At 41.2% G+C, this 20,162-nt stretch overlaps 1 protein-coding gene across 17 annotated transcripts in view; it reads right to left on the reverse strand.

The window, feature by feature from the left end:
- KIAA1217 (KIAA1217 ortholog) overlaps positions 1-20,162 on the reverse strand; it is a 351,226-nt gene that overhangs the window by 36,733 nt on the left and 294,331 nt on the right. For 11 of the 17 annotated variants that reach the window (XM_071560130.1, XM_071560131.1, XM_071560137.1 and 8 more), the window contains 3 exons: positions 11,958-12,790; positions 4,216-4,320; positions 3,757-3,809 (listed from right to left, as the gene is read on the reverse strand). In XM_071560130.1, the coding sequence (XP_071416231.1) occupies positions 3,757-3,809; positions 4,216-4,320; positions 11,958-12,790 (991 nt within the window). Of the gene's footprint in view, positions 1-3,756; positions 3,810-4,215; positions 4,321-11,957; positions 12,791-19,401; positions 19,625-20,162 lie in introns of those variants that run through there. The other 6 variants (XM_071560141.1, XM_071560128.1, XM_071560143.1 and 3 more) reach the window with 2 other exon arrangements.

Below are 20,162 nucleotides of genomic sequence, written 5' to 3' on the forward strand. Positions count from 1 at the left end.
TGCTACTATTTTATTTTGAAGCAGGCTGGGAAAAAAGGCCATCAGAAGACACCCACCAACGTTTCTTCACAAATGATCATCTTCTCATTAAAGAGCCACATCATTTACAAGCATCATTTGGGGAGACATGACAGTTACTAGACAGCATTAAAACACCCTTAAAAGAATAAAATACTCTCTATATATGTGTGCATCTTCACCTCATTGATCCAGAATGAATTCAGGATCATGTTTTGCCTGCAAATGCTGACAGAGTTCAAAGATCAGCATGATCTATCTTTGAATCTGAGAAGAGCAAGCAGATATGGACAATGTTTTAATTCACAGGTCATCACAGCAAGAGTCAGTCATGTGAAAAAGGAACACAGACATACAGAGACGACAATTCACAAAGTGTAAGGAATCAAATCTGAGCCCTATGTTTGTAATTCTTCGTGCTGCCGCCTTCTCTTGGTTTGTAATTGTGGCATTAGAGCACAAAGTCACGCTCCCGGGTACCTTTTTCAGCAAATACTAAAATGTCTTCCTTCCTCTTCCAACAAGGCAACAAGCAAAAAACTACTGGTTTTTTGGTTATCCATGACACAACTAGTCTCAGTTTCATCTATGAATCCAGGATTTAGTCTATCAATCAATTTCCACTCGATGAACAAAAATATGACAGAGAAGAGAGTATGTGAGCATTTCTCAGGATATCTGTTAGCAATCTCAGAGACTCTTCCCAGTATGATTCGGTTTCAGAGTCACATGCTGTTCCTAAGTGAAATCCTCCTTGATGGCATTTGCATTTAATGAACTGAAGATCTTTATAAGGATTCAGTCACAGGGCTTCTCCTAACATTAGAAGAGGCATAACCGGTCTGTGGAGGGTTCCTGTTCTTTGAACCCAGCCCCCCATGAAAGAACTGAGCCTAAGGCAATAAAACTAAGAAATACAGACAAGCATTGTCATTACAGTCTCATTTTCCCCAGAGAAAAAGCTTTTTTTTTCCAAGGTCCTTAATATTTGAGGCTGCCGCAGACTGGCAAGGCAAAAGCACATTAAATACAACAGTTCAGTTTATATGACGTACCAGAGTATTCACAATCTAGCTATATAGTTATCTAGAGTTTAGAAATTTTTGTTTCTTTCACATCCCAAGATAACTAGTTCTTTATTTTTTCCATGAAAGTTTCCTATCACTGGAACACATACCATAAAATATAATGTCAGTTCAACATTGATAAGCCAATATTATCTTGCACAGATGTTTTATTGTTTAGGATGGGAAGCAATTCATGTTTTTGCTTACTAGTGCTCTACAAAGGACTGCTCAATCAACACTTTATACCACTTTTTCTTTCAAATAGACTTTGAAATTGCTAAAACTGGTATGTCAGTGCACAGTTGTCAAGTGGAATTGTAAAGTAAGAGAGTAGCATACCCTAAATGGCTATACTTAATAAAGATTGGGCTGAATTGAAAAACAAAATAGCGGTCAGCAGAAGTGTTTCTAGATGCTACTGGCATGTTTAAACCCAAGCATATTTACAAAAAGGAGAAACATTCCGTAGCATATTCTGGCAGATTGCCTAATTTTCAAGTAAGCAGGGATTGCATTGATGCATTAGACTGTGTCACGCACAATTTCAAAAGCAGGTGCAAAAGCAAAATATTCCATTATACAGGAGTGTTCTATTATACTCCAGTCTTCAGTTAACAGCTGTTGTGGGTTACAATGCTGTAGTATATTGGGTTCATCACACTTTGTTTTCTTTACCTGCTATAATTTAATTTTGTGGCTGAGCCATGCTGGAAGGACAGGATTTGGGAATGCAGGTGCTGGAGTTACAACTATATAGCACTGATAGGGATCTTTGCAGACATCTGGCTGCACGGCTGGTCCCACTGACCTATCCCCATATCCAAAGTGATGGGAAAGGTATCTATTGCTCAACCTGAATGATGGAATCCTTACTCACATGCTGGATATGGGAATGGCCATGTGACAAAGTCAACGTTTCTGTCAGAAAGGTACAAATGCTGATCTGATCTTTTGACAGTAAATTACACTCCCCACCCTCCACCTCTCCCCATGCTTAGATATGCAGCTGTTAGATGTAATTTTGCCATTTCAGAGACATGTGTTCAGTTATATGATAAGGTAGCAAGTGAGGAGTCTTTAGGAACAACAGTGTCAGGAAATGCTTGCTGGTCAGATGAACCATGCTATTCTAGTGGACTGGGCAGGACTTTCAAAGAAATACCCACCTTTGCTTTATGTAAGGCTGTTTTCCCCATGAATATTATTCCATTTCTCATTTCATTGAGAGAACATGCACACAAATCACTGAACAGTTTAGGTTTAAAGGGACTTTTGAAGGTCATCTGGTCCACACTCTCAGTTAGATCAGGACCTCCAACTCAGTTCCCCCCCTCAAAGTACTTGGCTGAATTAGTACCAACACAGGGAAGACAGAAAGGCTGAACAGCAATGCACTACAAAGAGGAACACAAGACAATGTGTGTGCAGGCTGTGATGGTTTCATTGGCACTTTACATGAGACGAGGCCTGCACAAGTGGGAAACACCATGAATTCTCAGTCTATAATGTTACGGCAATAGGGAAAAATCTAGGAGCATTTTGCAGCTGTTTTGAAAAATTGCAGACTTTTCAGTAAATTGTCTGAAACTGAGAAATTACAACTTATTTCTTCAAAGCCTTAAGTATTGTTCTCCCCATCCAGAGGCCAGCAGGAAGGGAAGAGCTGGAGCTGGACCACAGAGTGGCTTGGGAACAAAGCTTCAGAACCAGGATTTTAGCACTTTCTTTCTTGCACGTGCTTGATAGTTTCCAGGTCTAGTTTGATTTCTGTCGGTTAGGAGGACATACTGCAATTCCAGACGAACAGGAATCCTGAACGTGCACTAACAGCTCCAACAGAAAGGCTAGTTAGGAGCATAATAGGTTGGCTAATAAATGTGTGTGGTTTACTACCTGCCAGAGCACAGACCTCCCTGTGGGAACAGCACTACCAGGAAGCAGAGAACTGCCTTTATTTGCATTCAATGAATGACAAAAGGCAAAGAGGAGGCATATAAACACAGCAACACCCTGCAGACTTTTCCAGCAGAAGCCCATACACAAAGAGCTTCAGTCCCATGGAGATCTTCTTTCACAACAGCCTTAACTCTGTCTTTTAAACACTTAACAGCTCTCCAAGTCAGAAGCTAAAATAAGAGCAGCTCCTACCGGCTTCATAATCGGTAACAGTTTAGGGGAACTCTAATAATTAGTAACAGAGGAATATGGCTTAATTAAGAAAAATGCTGTCTTGCTGACAACTAAATTTCTTGGGTTTTATTACATCCATAGTATCTTACTGACAGCAGGAGCCTAGAGAAAAGTTCAAGTGACCAGAAAAAGAATGAAACGTTTAGTCTTCTACAACAATCTGGATACATTTGGGTTAATGACAGATATATATACTATAGATGGGATGAGTCACTGGAAAATTCACCATAAGCGGAGGCTCTGCATTTCATTTAAACCATTCAGCACAGGTGTAAAAGTCATTCAAATACCACCTAAACCTGTCTGAAATTCCTCTCTTAAAGATGTGATTGACTCCCATATCCTGAACTTTAACTTCAGTTCTGACACTACACCTACAGGAATTTAAATAAATTTGACATTTCCATAAGCAGTGATGGCTGTAATGTTAGAGCTACTCATACACCTGAATAGCCTCCAACACAAAACTGAATTATCTTACCTGCAGGGTCAACGCTGCTCTTGCTGGACACAATTTTCAACATCATCTTCTCACTAAAGTAATAAAAAGAATAATTTTAGCTTACTAACATTGAAACTATTGTGAAGTTTATATTCAGCAAATTAAATGGCCTCATATAGCATATATATTTTTAATTTACATCACCAGTTGTTTATTAAAAAATCACCTCTTAATTCAAGTTAAGCAAGGAATGGAGTACAAGCAGTAGAAAGTACAGAGATGTAGCTACATTAATTCTTTTTAACACAAAGAAGAGTAATGCAGTTAATCTCCATCTATAATTTGTCATATTCTTCCTCTCTGCCTAGCATTCTCATGGAGATGATAAAGATATTTAAAAATGATTGAGCATTCAGGTTTGGTTTTTTTATTATTACATTCAAATATTATTTTTGTTGATTGATTACTAAAATCATTACAGATGAATTCTGTTGTTACCTAGAAGCATCTTTGCTATTACTTGTATTTGGCCCTTTAAAAAGCGCAGACTGAACAAGACCAGTTAAACTGGCAATCTGTTTCTCCATGGCTTGTATCCTCTCTCTGTAAGACAAGAGAACCGTTTGTTAAAGCCAGATATATTTGCTTTCAGACTTGTTTTTCCAGGTGAATGATTACCACAGGATTGGAAAGACACTACAGAGTTTGTGCAAAGACCCACGGATACCAGTTTGCATATACCTTATTGCAGCACCTTACCATACCTTGGTTTGGACAGCTTTTGCATGGTAACAGTCAAAAAGAAGGTATCTGCTTAGTTAAAATGAACAAAACAAACAGCCACCAGGATAATAAACTTGTAATGATCTCAAAGATAGGCACCTAAACCAATCTGTTGACGCCTCTTGGCACTAGCGAAAAAGATTTTTTTTTAGCTTTACATGGATTTTCTCTTTTACCTACACCGAGCCAATAGTTTTGCCTGTACCTAAGGTTTCAGGATTAAAGACTTTACACTTCTTTTTGTTACTATTTTTACTTTTCCCAAACCCACAATTTTCGTCTGTGGAGCATTTAATCTGCCCAAGCTGACTACTTTTTAGTCCAAATCCTTTGCACCTGACATCACAACTGTCTGCCTTGGAAAGGACAGAAATGTGACAGAGAGGTGCAGGACATCACTGTATGGCAACATGATAATAAAACAGATTTGCCTTCATTCAGATATTCAGAGAAATTACTAAAAAGCAGAAGAAAAGAAATGAAGAAGAACTACAATAGGTATGGTCAGTGTTTTCTGCAGGAACCAAAGGACACTGAACAACAGCAGTGACTTTTTTTTTCTGGAAGGCTAACATTTGTGTGCTTATCTATTTGCATATAAATGCATATATTTGTCAGGTATCGGGGGACCTCCTCGGTGGGCTCCAAAACAGCCTTTTGCTCTCACAGGTGTCTACTTGTACACGGCAGTATGCCAAGAAACACCACAACACAGACACACATCACTAAGGGATTTTCTGAAGAGATGTCAGTCAGTATATGCCAGCATTAAAGTGCCTGGGGAGATATACAAAAGCAAATACTAACAGAGGTCTGTGTTTTTGGAAGATGACTGGGAACAAAACTTCTCAAAAAGCAAGTGACTAAGACAGCAGCAGTGACTGATGAAAAAAGATGAGACAGACATGCTGAGACACAGACTGAGCCTGCTGCAGGGACCATCCACCCCCACCGCGGCATCCTGGGCACATGGGGAGCAGCCAAACTCTAGCCACCCTCAGCTCCAGTTGCTCTTTGGTGGCCACAGCAATGCCAATCAATAAAAATAAACTGAAATGTAAGTACCAATGGCAGGCAAAGCAAGCTGACATGACACACAGCAAGTAACGAGCCCTGCTTGCAGCTAGATGGCTTAACCAGGATAATAATTTCATTCACAATCAGAGAACGAATGAGGTTTGCTGGGATAGCACACCAATACCATCGGCAGGAGAGACTCAGACATCCAGAGGTTGAGCAAACAGGGCAGCAAAACAAGTAATGAGATTCTAACAGGCACAAGCAGGGAAGAAAGCGGTCAGTCAGTTCCCAGCCAGCAGACATGTTCTTATAGAGATTTAATACAGTGTGTGCATCTTACTTTTCTGTCTTCATGTTGAAAGGTATTTTGAACGGTGATGAAAAGTCCAGTGAATCTGACCTAACTAATTTCAAACCAAGAAACACCTTACAGAATTTCCACTACTACAAGTTTTGAAATAAGAAATTGATTCAGACTACAGTAACCTTTGGAACAAAAGTAAGTACTAAAACCCAGGGATAAATACATTCTAACTAACTTTTATACAGCATTTTTGACACTTAATAATGAAAACTTCTTTTTCCCCCAGACAATCATCACAAAACCTTCTTGTAACTGAACTCAACTGGAAGTCTATCTGTTTTACCAATTCATAAATATGATGTTTTTTCCATCCCACATTTGATAATCTGGAAGCAATTTTCTGCTTCAAAAGAGATTATGGCTCCACAAAGCTGATCTTGTCCTTTGCCATGAAATCTAGGAAAATACGTCGTTAAGAGGGAGAGGGATGTTCCAGAGATAGGAGATGATGAAAAACGAATGAAATACTGGAATCAATTGCACAGAGCACATTATTTTTCATATGGTAAAAGCATTAAGAGTGTGAGGAATCTGCATGTGCTCTAGAGTAACTCTGTTAGAAACAAGGCAGGATTTTTCCTGTTTCACTGTAATACCCAGACTTGTTATGGCCATCAGCACCAAACATTTCAAAACCAGGTGTCTGAAAAGGGGCGCCTTTTAGCCATTAAATAAAACAACCTGACATTCGGAGGCCAGGCGGTCTGACTGAGGGCAGCGGGAGGCAGCACACCCCAGCATGGACACAGGGGGGCTGCTGCTCCGGTGTGACCTCAGCTGGTGTGGCTGCAGGGCTGGTGGCCCAGTCCTGCCACCTGCCACACGGCCCTAGAGGAGCAGGAGAGGCTCTGTAGCCAACCCCTTCCCCTCTGGCTTCCTGTGAAGGGCTGGAGCAGCCTCAGCTCAGGGAGGGAGAAAATGAATGCTTTCTCAGCCTGTGCCAGGCCAAGGTCTATCAGGGATGCCAGCACTGCCATGACAATTGTGCATTTGGGGTTCTCAACATTTTATTTTTACCTCTTTCTGTGCTTCTTGCTGTGGACAGGAAAGATGGGGGAACAGTCTGGTCCACCAGCCCTCCCTGCACAGAATAGGCAGCCAGAGTCCCCAGAGCACAGCATAGGGTGAGGTCCCACAGATGGGGCAGCCAGAGACCCCAGAGCACAGCATAGGGCAGGGTCCCACAGATGGGGCAGCCAGAGACCCCACAGCACAGCACCGGGCAGGGCAGGGCAGGGTCCCACAGCAAAGGACAGGCAGGGGCAAGGGGCAGACACAGCAAGGGGCAGACTAAGGCTCCCAGGGCACAGGACAGGCCAGCACTCCAGTGGCATGGGGCAGGCCAGGCCAGGATGTGGAGCACCAGGAAGGAGGGTCAGGCAGAACAAAATGCAGTGGTGCCTTTTTGCTGGTGGTGGGAGCGCAAGAGGACCCAACCCTGTCTCTGCCCCCAGAATAATTTCCCAGATAAAGCTGCATCTCTCCACCACCCAGGAAGTGCAGGGAGGGTCCTTTCTACAACAGTTGGGAAAGAAATTGCCTTTTTATCAGCCCAAGCATCAGAAAGGCATTGCTTCACATTGTTTTCCTATGAATACTTGGGAGAGTCAGAGCTGGCAGTACAGTGGGTGAGGAAAGGAAGGAGGCAGGGTCAGAGGTGATGCCCAGCCCATCTAGTCTCTCCATCAGACTTGGCTTTGGGTTTTCACAGACCTTGTCCAGCAAGGCAGGCACAAGCCACTCACCAGCCCTGTTCTACCTAGAAGAATGATCCACAGCTCCAGTCCTGGGGTCATCCAGGCATTGGGTCTTGCCTTAGCATCCTGCTCCCCAAATTCAGCAGAAGCAAAGCAAGCCCTTGCTTCTCTGAGGACTGTGCATGGATACATCACATTTCATCACCAGATTTCTTCCTTACAGCTTCACTGAAGTTTCATGTCACTCCCTCTACTGAAATTAACTGGAAGCAATGCCAAGAAGGGTACAGCATATTACTGAATTGGTACCCCCTTGTCACAGCAATGCTATTTAAGCATGAATTGCATGTTACCTCCCTTTCCTGGGGACATCTTTAATATTCACATCACTGAGAAGATATTTCATACAGACACAGAATAAAGCTAGGCTACAGAACTGTTCATTCATGTTCCTGTCCAACCCTAGGCTGTGCAGTGCATCATCCATAACAGATGCACTCAAATTCCAGGTCTGCACCATGAAGTAATTGGCACACCTTCCTGGAGAAAAATTTTCAGTGACTTCATGTTTTATAGTTTAACCCCAAGTGAAGTCTGTATAAGTAATCAAAAGAGGATCAGAGACAGGGAAATACACATTTCGGTATTACTCTATGAGAGAAATATTTCATTACAATTTTTATATATCGGTGGGAAAGAAAGGAAACAGGAGTAGGTTATCTTTCTCAATGGCTTCCCTACAACCAACTGTAGGTGTCTCAGTCAGACTTTATCCCAATGACCCCCAGAACAGCTGAATGCATATCCTGGAAAGGTGGGAATCAAAGACCAGCAGAAATCTTCCACACTTTGCTCTCTTCCCACAGAAAAATATACACGCAGGTGAGCATTTCAGTCTTCTAAGAAGATGACTAAACTCAATTTTTCTACTAGCTTGGAGCAAAAGGGAAAAAAGGAAGCTCTGAAGCACTGCCAGCTGTGATACTATGTGACAACTCTTATCCAAGAGCCAGCATCTCATTTTCCTCTAACAGGCAGAAGACAAAATACAGTTTACCCTTCCTCCATCCTGTATCAGTCATTTCTATTCATCTTTTTCTGCCTGGTTTTTCAACACCTTTCACAAAGGAAGATGCAATTTTGGCCCTGTGGAAAGTGTCTGAGAGGGTGTATCTGCAAAGGCCCCTTACACAATTCTCGACACATTGTTGATGGAGTCTCTCACTTTTCCTGCCTTTACAAAGTATGGCCACTTTTCCTAATGCACAGAGTCCAGTCATACTTCAACACATCAAACAACGAAGTACTTTTGTGGTGAAAACTGTATCTAATAAATCTACACATGGCCATTAAACTTTAGTATTGAACTGCAAGCCATGAGCCATGAATGTGATCACATTTTTTGCTCAGTCCAACCATCATCTTTTCTTACTAATCACTAGTATGGCATAAAAAGAATATGACAAAAATTGTGTTCAGGCAGAAGGGAACCACAGTACAATCCTGAAATCCTTTAAGAGGAAAAATATTCTCTTATCTTGCTGTTCTAAGGATTGTACTTCAGTGAGCAGCAGCATTTATTATATACATATTCAGCACTATCATATAACCTAAAATTTTGCAACACTTGTTATAAATGCAAAGATTACAAGTTAAACAGCATTACATTGAAGCAACTTCTGTATAAACAGCTTCTTGTAATCTATCAACATTTAAACATCTGTTTTGCCTGTAGTAACTTCCAAAGGTAATGGAACCCTTTTCTTCAACAAAACCAGGATACAGTCAAAGAGGGGCCTTATCTGCAGTAAGTACCCAACATATTCTGATAAACTACATAGATATCCCAGTTCAGCCCTGCCCTGGAAATATTGAAGGAGAATTAATGGGGAAGAGAGATTCTGTTTGACTTCTGACATTGTCACTATCTATTTCAATCTTTTCTATGACTCATACTTAAATTTGCACTGTCCTGTGGTTGTGACAGTGCTACTTCAAGGTCATTTCCACAAAGACATGGAACAAAAGATGTATTCTTTGCTCGCTGCACACTCTATGAGACATGAAAGGAACAACAGTGCTGAGCTGGTGAATTTGGTGCCTGCGGGGTCCTCAACCCACTCCTGTCTTGTCACAGTGCACAAATGCAAAAGACCTCCCTCCTCACTACCCTCAAGGCTAAGAGATCCTCAGTCTGCCCACACCTTTTGCATGCAGGCTGAATGAATACACTGCCATGTGCTTTCTGTGGCCTGGCTTTAAGGCTCTTGTAGAGCAAGTAGATAACGTGCACAGCACAGAGGCATACACCACATTTTACTACACCTGGAAGACAATGAATTCAGCCTTATGTCTCCAATCCCCAAAATATTCTTACTCACAGAAGCAAGCCCAGCTGTACTGCTTATGGGTGTAAACTGTAAGTACTACACAACAAGGTGTCCTGTCATTATATATATCACCTTTCATCAGGTGTTCATAACAACCTTGTAACAATTCAGCACCTGTGGGATCAGGAAAAGACCACCTCAACTTGATAACCCCTTGTTTAGTTTAGTACAATTTCAACAGTGTTTGCTTTCAAAGTTTATGAAATTATTACAAAGTTAAATTAAGGCTTAGAGCATTTTGTGTCTATAGAATTCAAACTCAATTCTTAATATTGCAGTGGTTAGAAAACACACCAGTTTGCATTAATTGCTTTTGGTATTTACAATTATTTTTTAGAAAGTCGCACTTCCTCAAGGCTGAAAACAACCACAGCCCGTAAGAACAGCTTACAGAATTATTCTTTCAGTCCCATAACTAATACCTATCATTCTGAATTTTAAGGTCACGTATTTATTTGGAAGTGCAATTATGCAAATGCTGTTTTCTTCACTGTAAATATATGCTGTGACCAGGACTAAAACCGCTGGAGCAAAACTGCCTTTTAAGGAGCTGTGGAATGTATAGTTGCTCTTTATCCATTCACAAATATACAGCCTTGTGCATTTCTGTGTAGCTGAGAGAACAGTTGAGATGCCCAGAGGGAAGACAGAAAGTTGCACAATCCAAAAAGTTGCTGGTGTCCTTTCTTATTTTCAACTCCCTATCATGAACCTTGTAAAACTTTCAATCTGAAAATGGATTGAAACCGGCAAATTTCCTTAAAATTATTTCCTAGTTGTAATAATGGAAGTTTGAAATGAAATTTCAGGTACCTGCAACTTTCCCTTGGAAACAGATAGATAAAAATCAGATTTCACTGACCCAAGATTGTAATATGCCCTAACTCACACTACCAAGCTAAAAGCCTGTGATTTTTTTTGGATGGCTGATTTTCTTCATTTTCTTCATTTTTTTCCCCACCAGTAGATCTTACAACACTTTTTTATTTTCTGGCAAAGCCTGGTAAGAGGTTAAGCAAGTTGCTGAGACGGAGGGCATGTCTGGGGGCTATATGGAGCTCTGTATTTTCCCAGTGGTTAAGGCAGTCAGCAGTTACCTTTGGCCTCTGTGAGCTCAGCATTTTCCAGCAATTCATCTTCACTTCCCTAAAGAGCTCTATAAAAGTTAACAGCACAAACAATACACTAGAGATTAACACAGCTTATATAAATACACAGCAACCGCCTGGCAGCGATTTTTCTCTCCTAGGGCAGGGTCTATGGCAGGAGAAGCCTTCACAGACCTTTGCATAAAAACTGATCCTTAAAAAGACAGGAGTCATCATTGTCAGCACACAAAAGTTGGAAACAGTCACATCACCAACTACTTGTGGTGCTGGAAAAATCACCGGGAACAGCATTCGTGTTTCAATTTCTTCCCTGGGATAAACTAGCTCTTCTCAGCAGTTTCTCCTCAAGGAACATTATTGTAAACAACTGTCCTATTTTTATGCAAATTCATGTTTTACAGGAGGTAAGACAGTAATGATAAATACTTCCCATTTCCTAACACTAGATGAGAAAAACTTCACTCCATAAAGAACCAAAATTGTAATATCAGAGTGTCATTCTTAACAGGGGTGAAATATATTCCCTTATTAACAGGAACAGAACATCATTTGTTCTTGTAACATGATCTGGTTGTCTGGAAAGAAAAATCCTAGTTAATCATTTTATTTTATTATATTTTTTCCAATGAGTGAAATTTACACAAATGAAAATAACTAGGGATTCATCATGCATTGACAATACTTTCAAATTAATAATGGGTGGTATCGCATCTCCTCTAAATTACTAACTACCTTAACAGATAGCTAATAAACACTGCAGATGGGTACAGCAGCCTTCTACACATTACACTGTTGTCCCCTGGGTGTTAAATGACAAAGGATATGCAGATTAGGAACGTTTCTCATTTGCATAAATTAAGCCCCAGCTCTGCCTTACCTTGTCTCCTTGTCCTTGGGCATCCCAGGTGACCCATAGCCAAAAGCCTGCTTGTCAGCTGGAGAGGGCATTGCCTCGGCCATGCCCGGGAGGCCAATGGCACTTCGTGCTTTTGCATCCACAAACACAGGAGGTCCTGGATCCTTTTTGAAGGACTGCCGGCTGGGGGAAGACCTGTCAGGCTGGATGGTGTGGTGGGGAATGTGAGTGCCATGGTGAGGATGAATATCAACCATTCTCATGTCAGCCACCCTGTGGGGTGAGGCAGGAGGTGTTTTAGAGCCGAGAGTGGGCAAATGGCTCTCTGTGTACTTCCGTGACTTTTGTCTGTACAAGGACTGCTCCAGCATTTCTGGCTGCATAGAGGGGTTGCAGTAAGTGCTTGATGACCTCATGGCACTGCGATGGTAGGCTACAATGTGATCGGGAACATCGAGGGGGTGTCCAGAGTGGGGTGCAGCCACGCTCATCCTCCCCTCATGAAACAAGTAGGGCTCACCGTACAGACCTTCATTTCGAATCAAGGTAAGGTTTTTGTTACTCATGTCCTCATCTGGCTTCACGTCCCGTCTCTCCAAAATGGCGCTTGGGCTGGGCGATATTGAGCGCGAGGCTGGCATGCTGGACAGACGGTCCCGGGGGATGGTGGCATTGCCTGGCACACCCATGGGCCGGCCCCCACCATAGGGAATCCTGGACGGAGAAGGAGGCATGGAGTGGGGCACCGGGGTGGAGGGTGGAGAGCTGGGCATCGCATGCAGAGGATGCGTGGCAGATCCAGGCCGGGAACCACTTGGGCCTTCTCGTCCTGTATAAGCAATTTCCCTCTGCATCTGGAAAGAAAAGGAAAAACACGTAAGATATAAAATTACTGAATGAGAAAAACATGATGTGGGTTGTCTACAGAAAATAAGGAAATAAAACCAAGCCCTCAAGACAAAATAATTTGACATCTGCATAAATAAAACACTTTGGGACCACAGTGCATAAAGAAAATTACAGCATACTATAAACAGCAATAAAACAGGGTGTATGTTAAAGGAATATGAGCATTTTAAAAATGCTTTTATCTATGCAAACACCATCTTACCCTCATCTGATATTCACACCTAACAAAGTTGAAATCAGGGTTTTCAGTACCAGGTGTTCCAAGTATATGTGTAACCAGTGAAGACTTACATAGTTTATTGATTAGACATACAGCCAAGAGTTCACTGATTCCAAAGCAGGATAAAAATGCTGATGCTCTAGCATCACAAACACACCAGAAATCCTTAGTCAAGAAAAATAAATATTGGCATATTTTCAGTGTAGGATTTAGCCTTTTGCTAATAACTTGAAGCAGTCTTTATTAAACAAAGGATATACAAAGCACAGAAGAACAACATACACATTTATTGACTGTAACAGAGTGAAGTTGCATGAAGACAGTTTGACCCTATAAAACAAAACATGTGCCATTGCAAAGACAACAGGGCTTCAGACAGTTTGTGGAGCACTCACTCAGAATGTCACCAAATGTTTTATCACAGTTTGGCAAGCAGCAGCTCTAAGGAATGAGCAAGCAAGAAAAGAAAGGGAAAATGTCCACACCAATGTATTAGTGCTTTGTTAAGAGAGGCCTTGGCAAAAATCTGCCATGGGTTTGTGTGATTTTGAGATTTAGAATCTCACTCTGCTCAGCAATGATATCTTTAGATTGCTGAACACTGTCAATGACAGACACAGCAGAAATTCTCTCTCTAGCAAGCACTATGTGCCTGCTCTGCTGCCATTAGGGTAAGGTGGACAAACAGGGAGATGAAAAAGTCAGCTAGGTCATCCACTATGTATGAAAAAAATTACAGTTTCTTAAATTTGTGTTGACAATTGCAGGTTCTCCCTTCATCACTTCCAAGGGATTGTAGAAAACTGTGCATCACCAAGCCCTACTCCACATTCCTAAAGTTACAGAGTACACACTAATGTACAGTGCATGTTGCTGTGATCAGAAATCTACACAGTTTTTCTCCCCTCTCACTCCTTGCTTTGATACTGTGACTGGATTCACTGCAGTTACAGCGATCCATGGCAGATAAAGCAAGAAATTATTCCTGCCCCACCACATGTTTTTCCAATGGTAAGGGAATTGCAGTGTTGGTATAGAAACAATAGCTGTTCTTATCACAGCGAGTTCTGCACTTGGGAATTACAAATGACGTTCCCTGGGGCCAGAGATCAACAGTCTGGAGTATCAGGTATCAGAAAGAAGAAAGCAGATAACCTGCCTGTGGCAGCAGCAATAATAAATTAGTGTAACAGAACAAAAGATTGCACTGGGATGGGTCATAAGTGAGACCGACAAAAATTATGAAGTCAAACAGGCACATGGGATTATTTTTTCACTTGCATAGAGAATTATTCTAGTCTGGAATTTGAAATAAAATATAATTAAAATATAAATAAACAGTATTAATCACATTGTAAGTGGCCATTCAACATAATTTTCTATTGGCTTGAAGTTAACACTGCAATGTATTGAGCTTTATAGTGTGTTCAGACTTTGGACCTGGGCCAGCAGAACAAAAAGACTCCTACTGACTTGAGCAGCTTTGGGATCATGCCTTCAGGGACAGGCAGCTGCAGATGTTTCACACTGAGAGAAGAATCTAGAGGAAGAAAATTCTCCTTGATTTCTACTGTATAAGCTACAGCATGCCCTGTTTAGTTGCTTCAGATAAAGCTACAACAGATGGAATAGTATGTGGCACAGAAACCATAGACACTAGAATATGCCGGGCTACAGTGAGAGGAAAATTCCTACATTGCCTTGTAGAGGGGAGAAAATTTCCATGGGAACACTTGAAAGCAAGAGGTTTAATTTTCCCTAACTTCTGGACTTCATAATCCTGCATATGCTCATTCATTTCTCCCAAGTTAAAGTAATCTTTCAAAGAAAAATTCCTATTTTTCACCTTAGATATTTAAGATGGAATACTTTAAGATGGAAATAAATTCAAATGTGGGGCTGAGATACAGCTCAAAATCCTGTGCTTGAGTACTGATGTAGTTAACACTATTGCCTTTCATTTCAAAATAGCACTTGGAGTACACAGCCTCAGTCAAGACCCCTTGGGCTGGGCAGGGCACAAATGCCTGGGCAGCCAAACCCTTTCTGAAAAGTTCACTTTCTATTTTAAGCCAGGACTCAGGCCCAGGGTGGAGTGTGATGAAGGAGAGACCCGTTGGAGCCACAGAGTCCAGGGTGTCCAGGGCAGGTGCACTGGGGCATGTGGGCTGGGCAGGGACCTGAGTTGGTCACTGGGAGCCAGGCAGCCTTACTGGATGGACTACAGTGTCTTATGCCACCTGGTTGGTATTTCCTCTCTTTTCACTATTTTCTCTTCTCCAAAATCTCCAGATTATTTGCTTAGGGAAAGTTTAAAAATGCAAATGATGGTCTCTTCCTGCTTCTCATTTATACATCTTTTGTGTGATAGTCTATGCACACTAATCTCTCCCATATTCCTCTTTCTGTGCTGCTTTTCTTCTGTCCTCCACCACAAAAGCCCCATGTTGTTTGATAAAAACCCATACCCTAATATACAGGCTGTCTTGAGCCACATGTTCGTGGACCTTGCATCACTCGGACAGAGAAAGAGGATACTGGGGTCATCTGAGTCTCTAAATACAAGGTGCTATCACAGCCAATTGCTTTGAGAGCAAAAGGAAGATTTTTTTTTTTAGTGCGCACACAAGATCATGTGCTTTTCGACTGCAGGCATGTAATATGTTTGCCTGAGGGTGTGGTTTTGGTTAGAACATAGGTCTTCCTTGTTCTTACTGCCTTTAGACCTTACATCCTTGAAATGGAAACTTGCCAATCCTTAGGTTAAAATATGGCAAACAGCTAGCAACAGTTTCTGTATAAAACATTTGAGGGGAAAATACATCACTGAGAACCTTTCACTTTCTGTAGTAAAAAGAGATCACACCATGTTTAAACATCTCCTGTGAAGGTTTTTGGTCAGTCTAAGAAGACTTAAGCCTGTAAGATATGGATTTAATTTTTTTTTTAAACAGATTCTCTATATACTAAAAAGTCAACATTACATAAAAAGAGTTGTGTTCATTATTTCAAACCTTGTTGGCACATTTTCGAAATGTCTATATGCACAAAGACAGCAAATCTGTTACCATCCACCCAAATGGATACAAAGTCTTGCTCCTGGTATCTCACATAAAGGGCAAGCAGAGCCAGTCCCTCTGCATACAGCAGTCAGGGCACACAGCACTGTGCCTGCACACACACCAGGGCAATGCCAGTCAGGACCAGGCACCAAGCCTACCACTGATTCACTGGCACCACACCAACCCTGCATCACGCCACGCAGCTGGACTACACAGGTACAGCCTGACTCATGGCACTATCCGCTAACATCGCACAGCGAAACACGGGCAAAGGGAAAAGCAGGCCAGGGTTTCTGACCTGGCAGCCCTTCCATTGCTCTCACAGGCCTGCTCTACATCAGTAGAGAAAACAGCAACTGGCTTTGCCCCAAGGATTGCAGGCTGCCAAAATACCTACATGGAGCATGTTCCCTAGACGGAGTTTATCCATGCACCCTCTTGGAGACACTCGGGAGTTCCCAACACACGCCATTAATCACCTCTCAGGCATGTGAAACTATTACTTTTCTTACTCCCTCTATCACACTGCATTTCCCTGAGGAACTGCACCTATGCTTCTCAAGCTGGCTCACCCAAAATAAACAGAGGACACCTGTAAAGAATTTTACTGAGCCCTCAGAGAGTCTTTGATGAAAAAGGCACAAAAACACTAAGTACGGAAACAATGCTGATAAATTAATCTGTTTGTAAAGAGATCTCTTATGGAAATTGCTCAACAGAAAAAAATCCTCTGAAAAGTGAGGCAATTCTAATTTTCTAATGAGAAAAGACTTAATTAAAGAACCCCCAATCCAACAAAAATATAATCCATGTATTTGTTCTTTCTTCATAGAAATAAACTTGACAGCTTTACTGTACTAGTTGTTCAAAAACCTCAGCTTAACCAATAGGTGCACTTCTGTCATGACTGATCTTTCATTCAGGTTGGATTTGGACAACTGAAAGCACAAATCCACTTTTGAATAAAATGCAGGTTTATATAGTTCTAATATTCTAAAATATTTTACTATATGAAATAATGCACTTGAAAATTACAAAACTTAGTAAACAGTTAAAATGAAAATTTTAACTATCTATAACACAACTACCTGTCTGAAGCCAACTCCTTTTGCTATCAGACACAACTAAGAGGTTGCCAACTTGTCTGTTCTTGCCTTCTCATAGAATATTTTCTAATTCCTGTAATTTTTCCCATTCTATTGGGTCATTACAGAAAAAAAACCCCACACTGGCTGGAGTTGTGGGTTCCTCCAGTTCCCCAATGTCATACTTAAAAACTGTAAACACATTTGCATAATTTTTGGCTTTTTCTGGTCAGAAACTTTCCAATGAAATGTACTCTCAGCAGACAACACTAATCCAAAAGAGCTGAAATATTTGGTAAAAACATCAGTAAAGACAAAAGTTGGAAAAAAACACCCTGCAGATTTAGTCAAACAGTGACCTTATTTCTTATCAGACATCCCTGGAGTGTTCTAGAGCTTTGGCTCTCCAGGCTTCCCTGGGGCAACTTGGTCAGAGTCTGATCTGGGGTAGGGATTCTAACTCTTCCATGATCTTGTCAACAAAATGAGTGCTTGGTAGTCCAGGGTTGCCAAGTAGTAAGACATGCCAGGGGTTTCAATGTCCACTGCTGCTCACCAATGTTGCCAGAATACAAGTATAAATAGCAATTTTGGCCAAGAATGGGACCCGTGAAGCCCCAAAGAGAGACTTCAGACCATGAAACAGCTGACCTCGCCTAAATTGGAGACCTGGCCTCAGCTGAAACTGGTCCCACAGTACAAGGTTCTAGGACCTGCCAGGGTTCACACTTGGTTTTCACTATGGGAACCACATGCTGGTAAAATAAAGCTGATTTCAAGTGTTCAAACTTCCAATGAATGAGGAACTCCATGACCCAGCTAGCTATTCTTAACATGTCCCACATATTTCCATTGTTTTTTCCGGGATATTTTTCCAGATAAGGAGTTGCAGAACTCCCTGAGAAATCTCAGCATGTATTATAATTAACCTCCCAGTATTAGTATGCACCTACGTTTCCATTCTTTAGGTCTTTTTGCATAGTTTTGGTATATGTGTGGCTGTAAAATCTCTGTATTACAGCAAAAGGAGAGTTCAGATAAAAACTCAGAACATCTAAGAACGAGTAGTTTTCTGATTGTAGGGACTGATTACATATATGATGGATACCTAAACAGAGTAACTGCGTTTTTCTTCTTCCATTTAGGCTCTTAATTCTATGGGGTTTTTTTCCCTTGATCAAAAATGCTGCAATCAGCCCATACAAGATGTTTCTCAGGATGAGCTTGTGATGGATAGTGTTGGTGAAAACACCCAATCCTCCAGTTTCTGTGTTCCTAGATGACTTTTTTTTTGGCCAAGCTCAGCTAGCTACAAGTTGGTGTGAACCAAACAGGAGATGATGCTCACTATCCTAGGAGCTGGAATTCAGAGGACATAATATGGCTCTCCAGAAAGGAGGCATCCTGAGTGAACCATAATCAGGTTGTCAACACCATACTACTCAGTATCACTGCAACATCCAGTCCCCATACCTTTCTGCCAGTTGTGCAGGTGTACACAAAGGTTATGGCAAAAGCAGAATTTGATCCTCCAAAGCAGAATTTTTTGGATACCATGGTGTAATTGCCCATACATTTACTTGAAGCTCAGACACAGCATCACTTCCCTTGCCATGCTTACAGACCATCAAACACATTCTTAGGATTATTGTCCCTTATTTTATACCTATATATTTAATGCACACTTGTGCATGAATACAGTCCCTTCAGCGATCCAAATGTTTTACCTCAAGGTATTTTACGTGTCTCAGTATGTCCTTTTATATCCTTGACTACATATAAACTTAATTCATACCATACCCTAAAGCTCCCATGGGGAAAACAAAGAATATCTTGTTCACTTTTTACTGAATGTAAAACAGATCCATAAAATTCTAAGCTAACCACAAAACAAATGCAAAGGTAGTATCAGAAATGTTTGATTGCTTCACCTTAACTGTAAGTCTATGTGCATGCTGAAGACGGATCATGCAAACAAGCAGAGAGGAGAGTTTTCATACCAAATTCTACACAGTCTGCTCTTTCAAGAATTTCTTCAGCTATCTTGATGCTACTCTGAGTATTTGTTTCCACAATTTAAAACACTAGCATTTTTATTAGACATAGACAACATTGTTACCGATGGACAAATAAATTTTTTTTCTAATATTTTTGCTCTGGAACAATTAAAGCCACTTACTGTTACTTACGGAAATAACTTGTATGGTTACAGCAATGAGGTGAACATTTGGTTCCAGTTCTTCTAATAATGCACTTTTTGTTTTCAGTCTTGAATCTCAATCCTTGGTCTGTGGTATAATATTTTGTATATCCATATCTTCTGGGAAAAGGTTTTGAAACAGTAAAAATGTTCCTTGTTCTCTCTGCTCAGAACAGGGACAGGCCATGTTGCTTTATCCGGTCATCTAAGTAATGCTGCTTCGATAGACTGAAGTGCTTTTCCACATGACAAGCCTGCAATTTCTCCTCCCCTTCGAAATTAGTCACTAAATAACCTCCTTGGCATGTCACCCAGTCACAAACTGTGCAACGCTATGTGACTCAATCGCTCAATCATTTTTTAATGTGTGCCTATAAGATGCATAGAAAGAGACTAACATTATGGAGTGAACCACAAAAGAGACACACAAAGGGGAAAGCCATAAATAAAATGGTGAGTAACCTCCATTTCAGTAAGAGTGCACTTCAAAGGCAACACTAGGGCACACACAAATATTAATTACCCCCCAGGTAAAGACCTCCAACTATTTAGCAAACACAGAATTCTAGAAAAACAAATCCAGCAGTTAATAAACCTTAGAAGCTTTTCACCTACTCATATTGGTAGTGACACAGCAGAAGGAAGCACAAGCTCCTCCTGTGGAGGAGGCTCTGTCTACTCATTAACCGGGCACCTGAGCTGCTTGGCTAACCTGAACATTGGGGTTCCCCTATATCAATCTCCTTGTTT

Source organism: Pithys albifrons, chromosome 7 (genome assembly GCF_047495875.1).
Source record: "Pithys albifrons albifrons isolate INPA30051 chromosome 7, PitAlb_v1, whole genome shotgun sequence".
In the NCBI taxonomy this organism is placed as follows: Eukaryota; Metazoa; Chordata; class Aves; order Passeriformes; family Thamnophilidae; genus Pithys; species Pithys albifrons.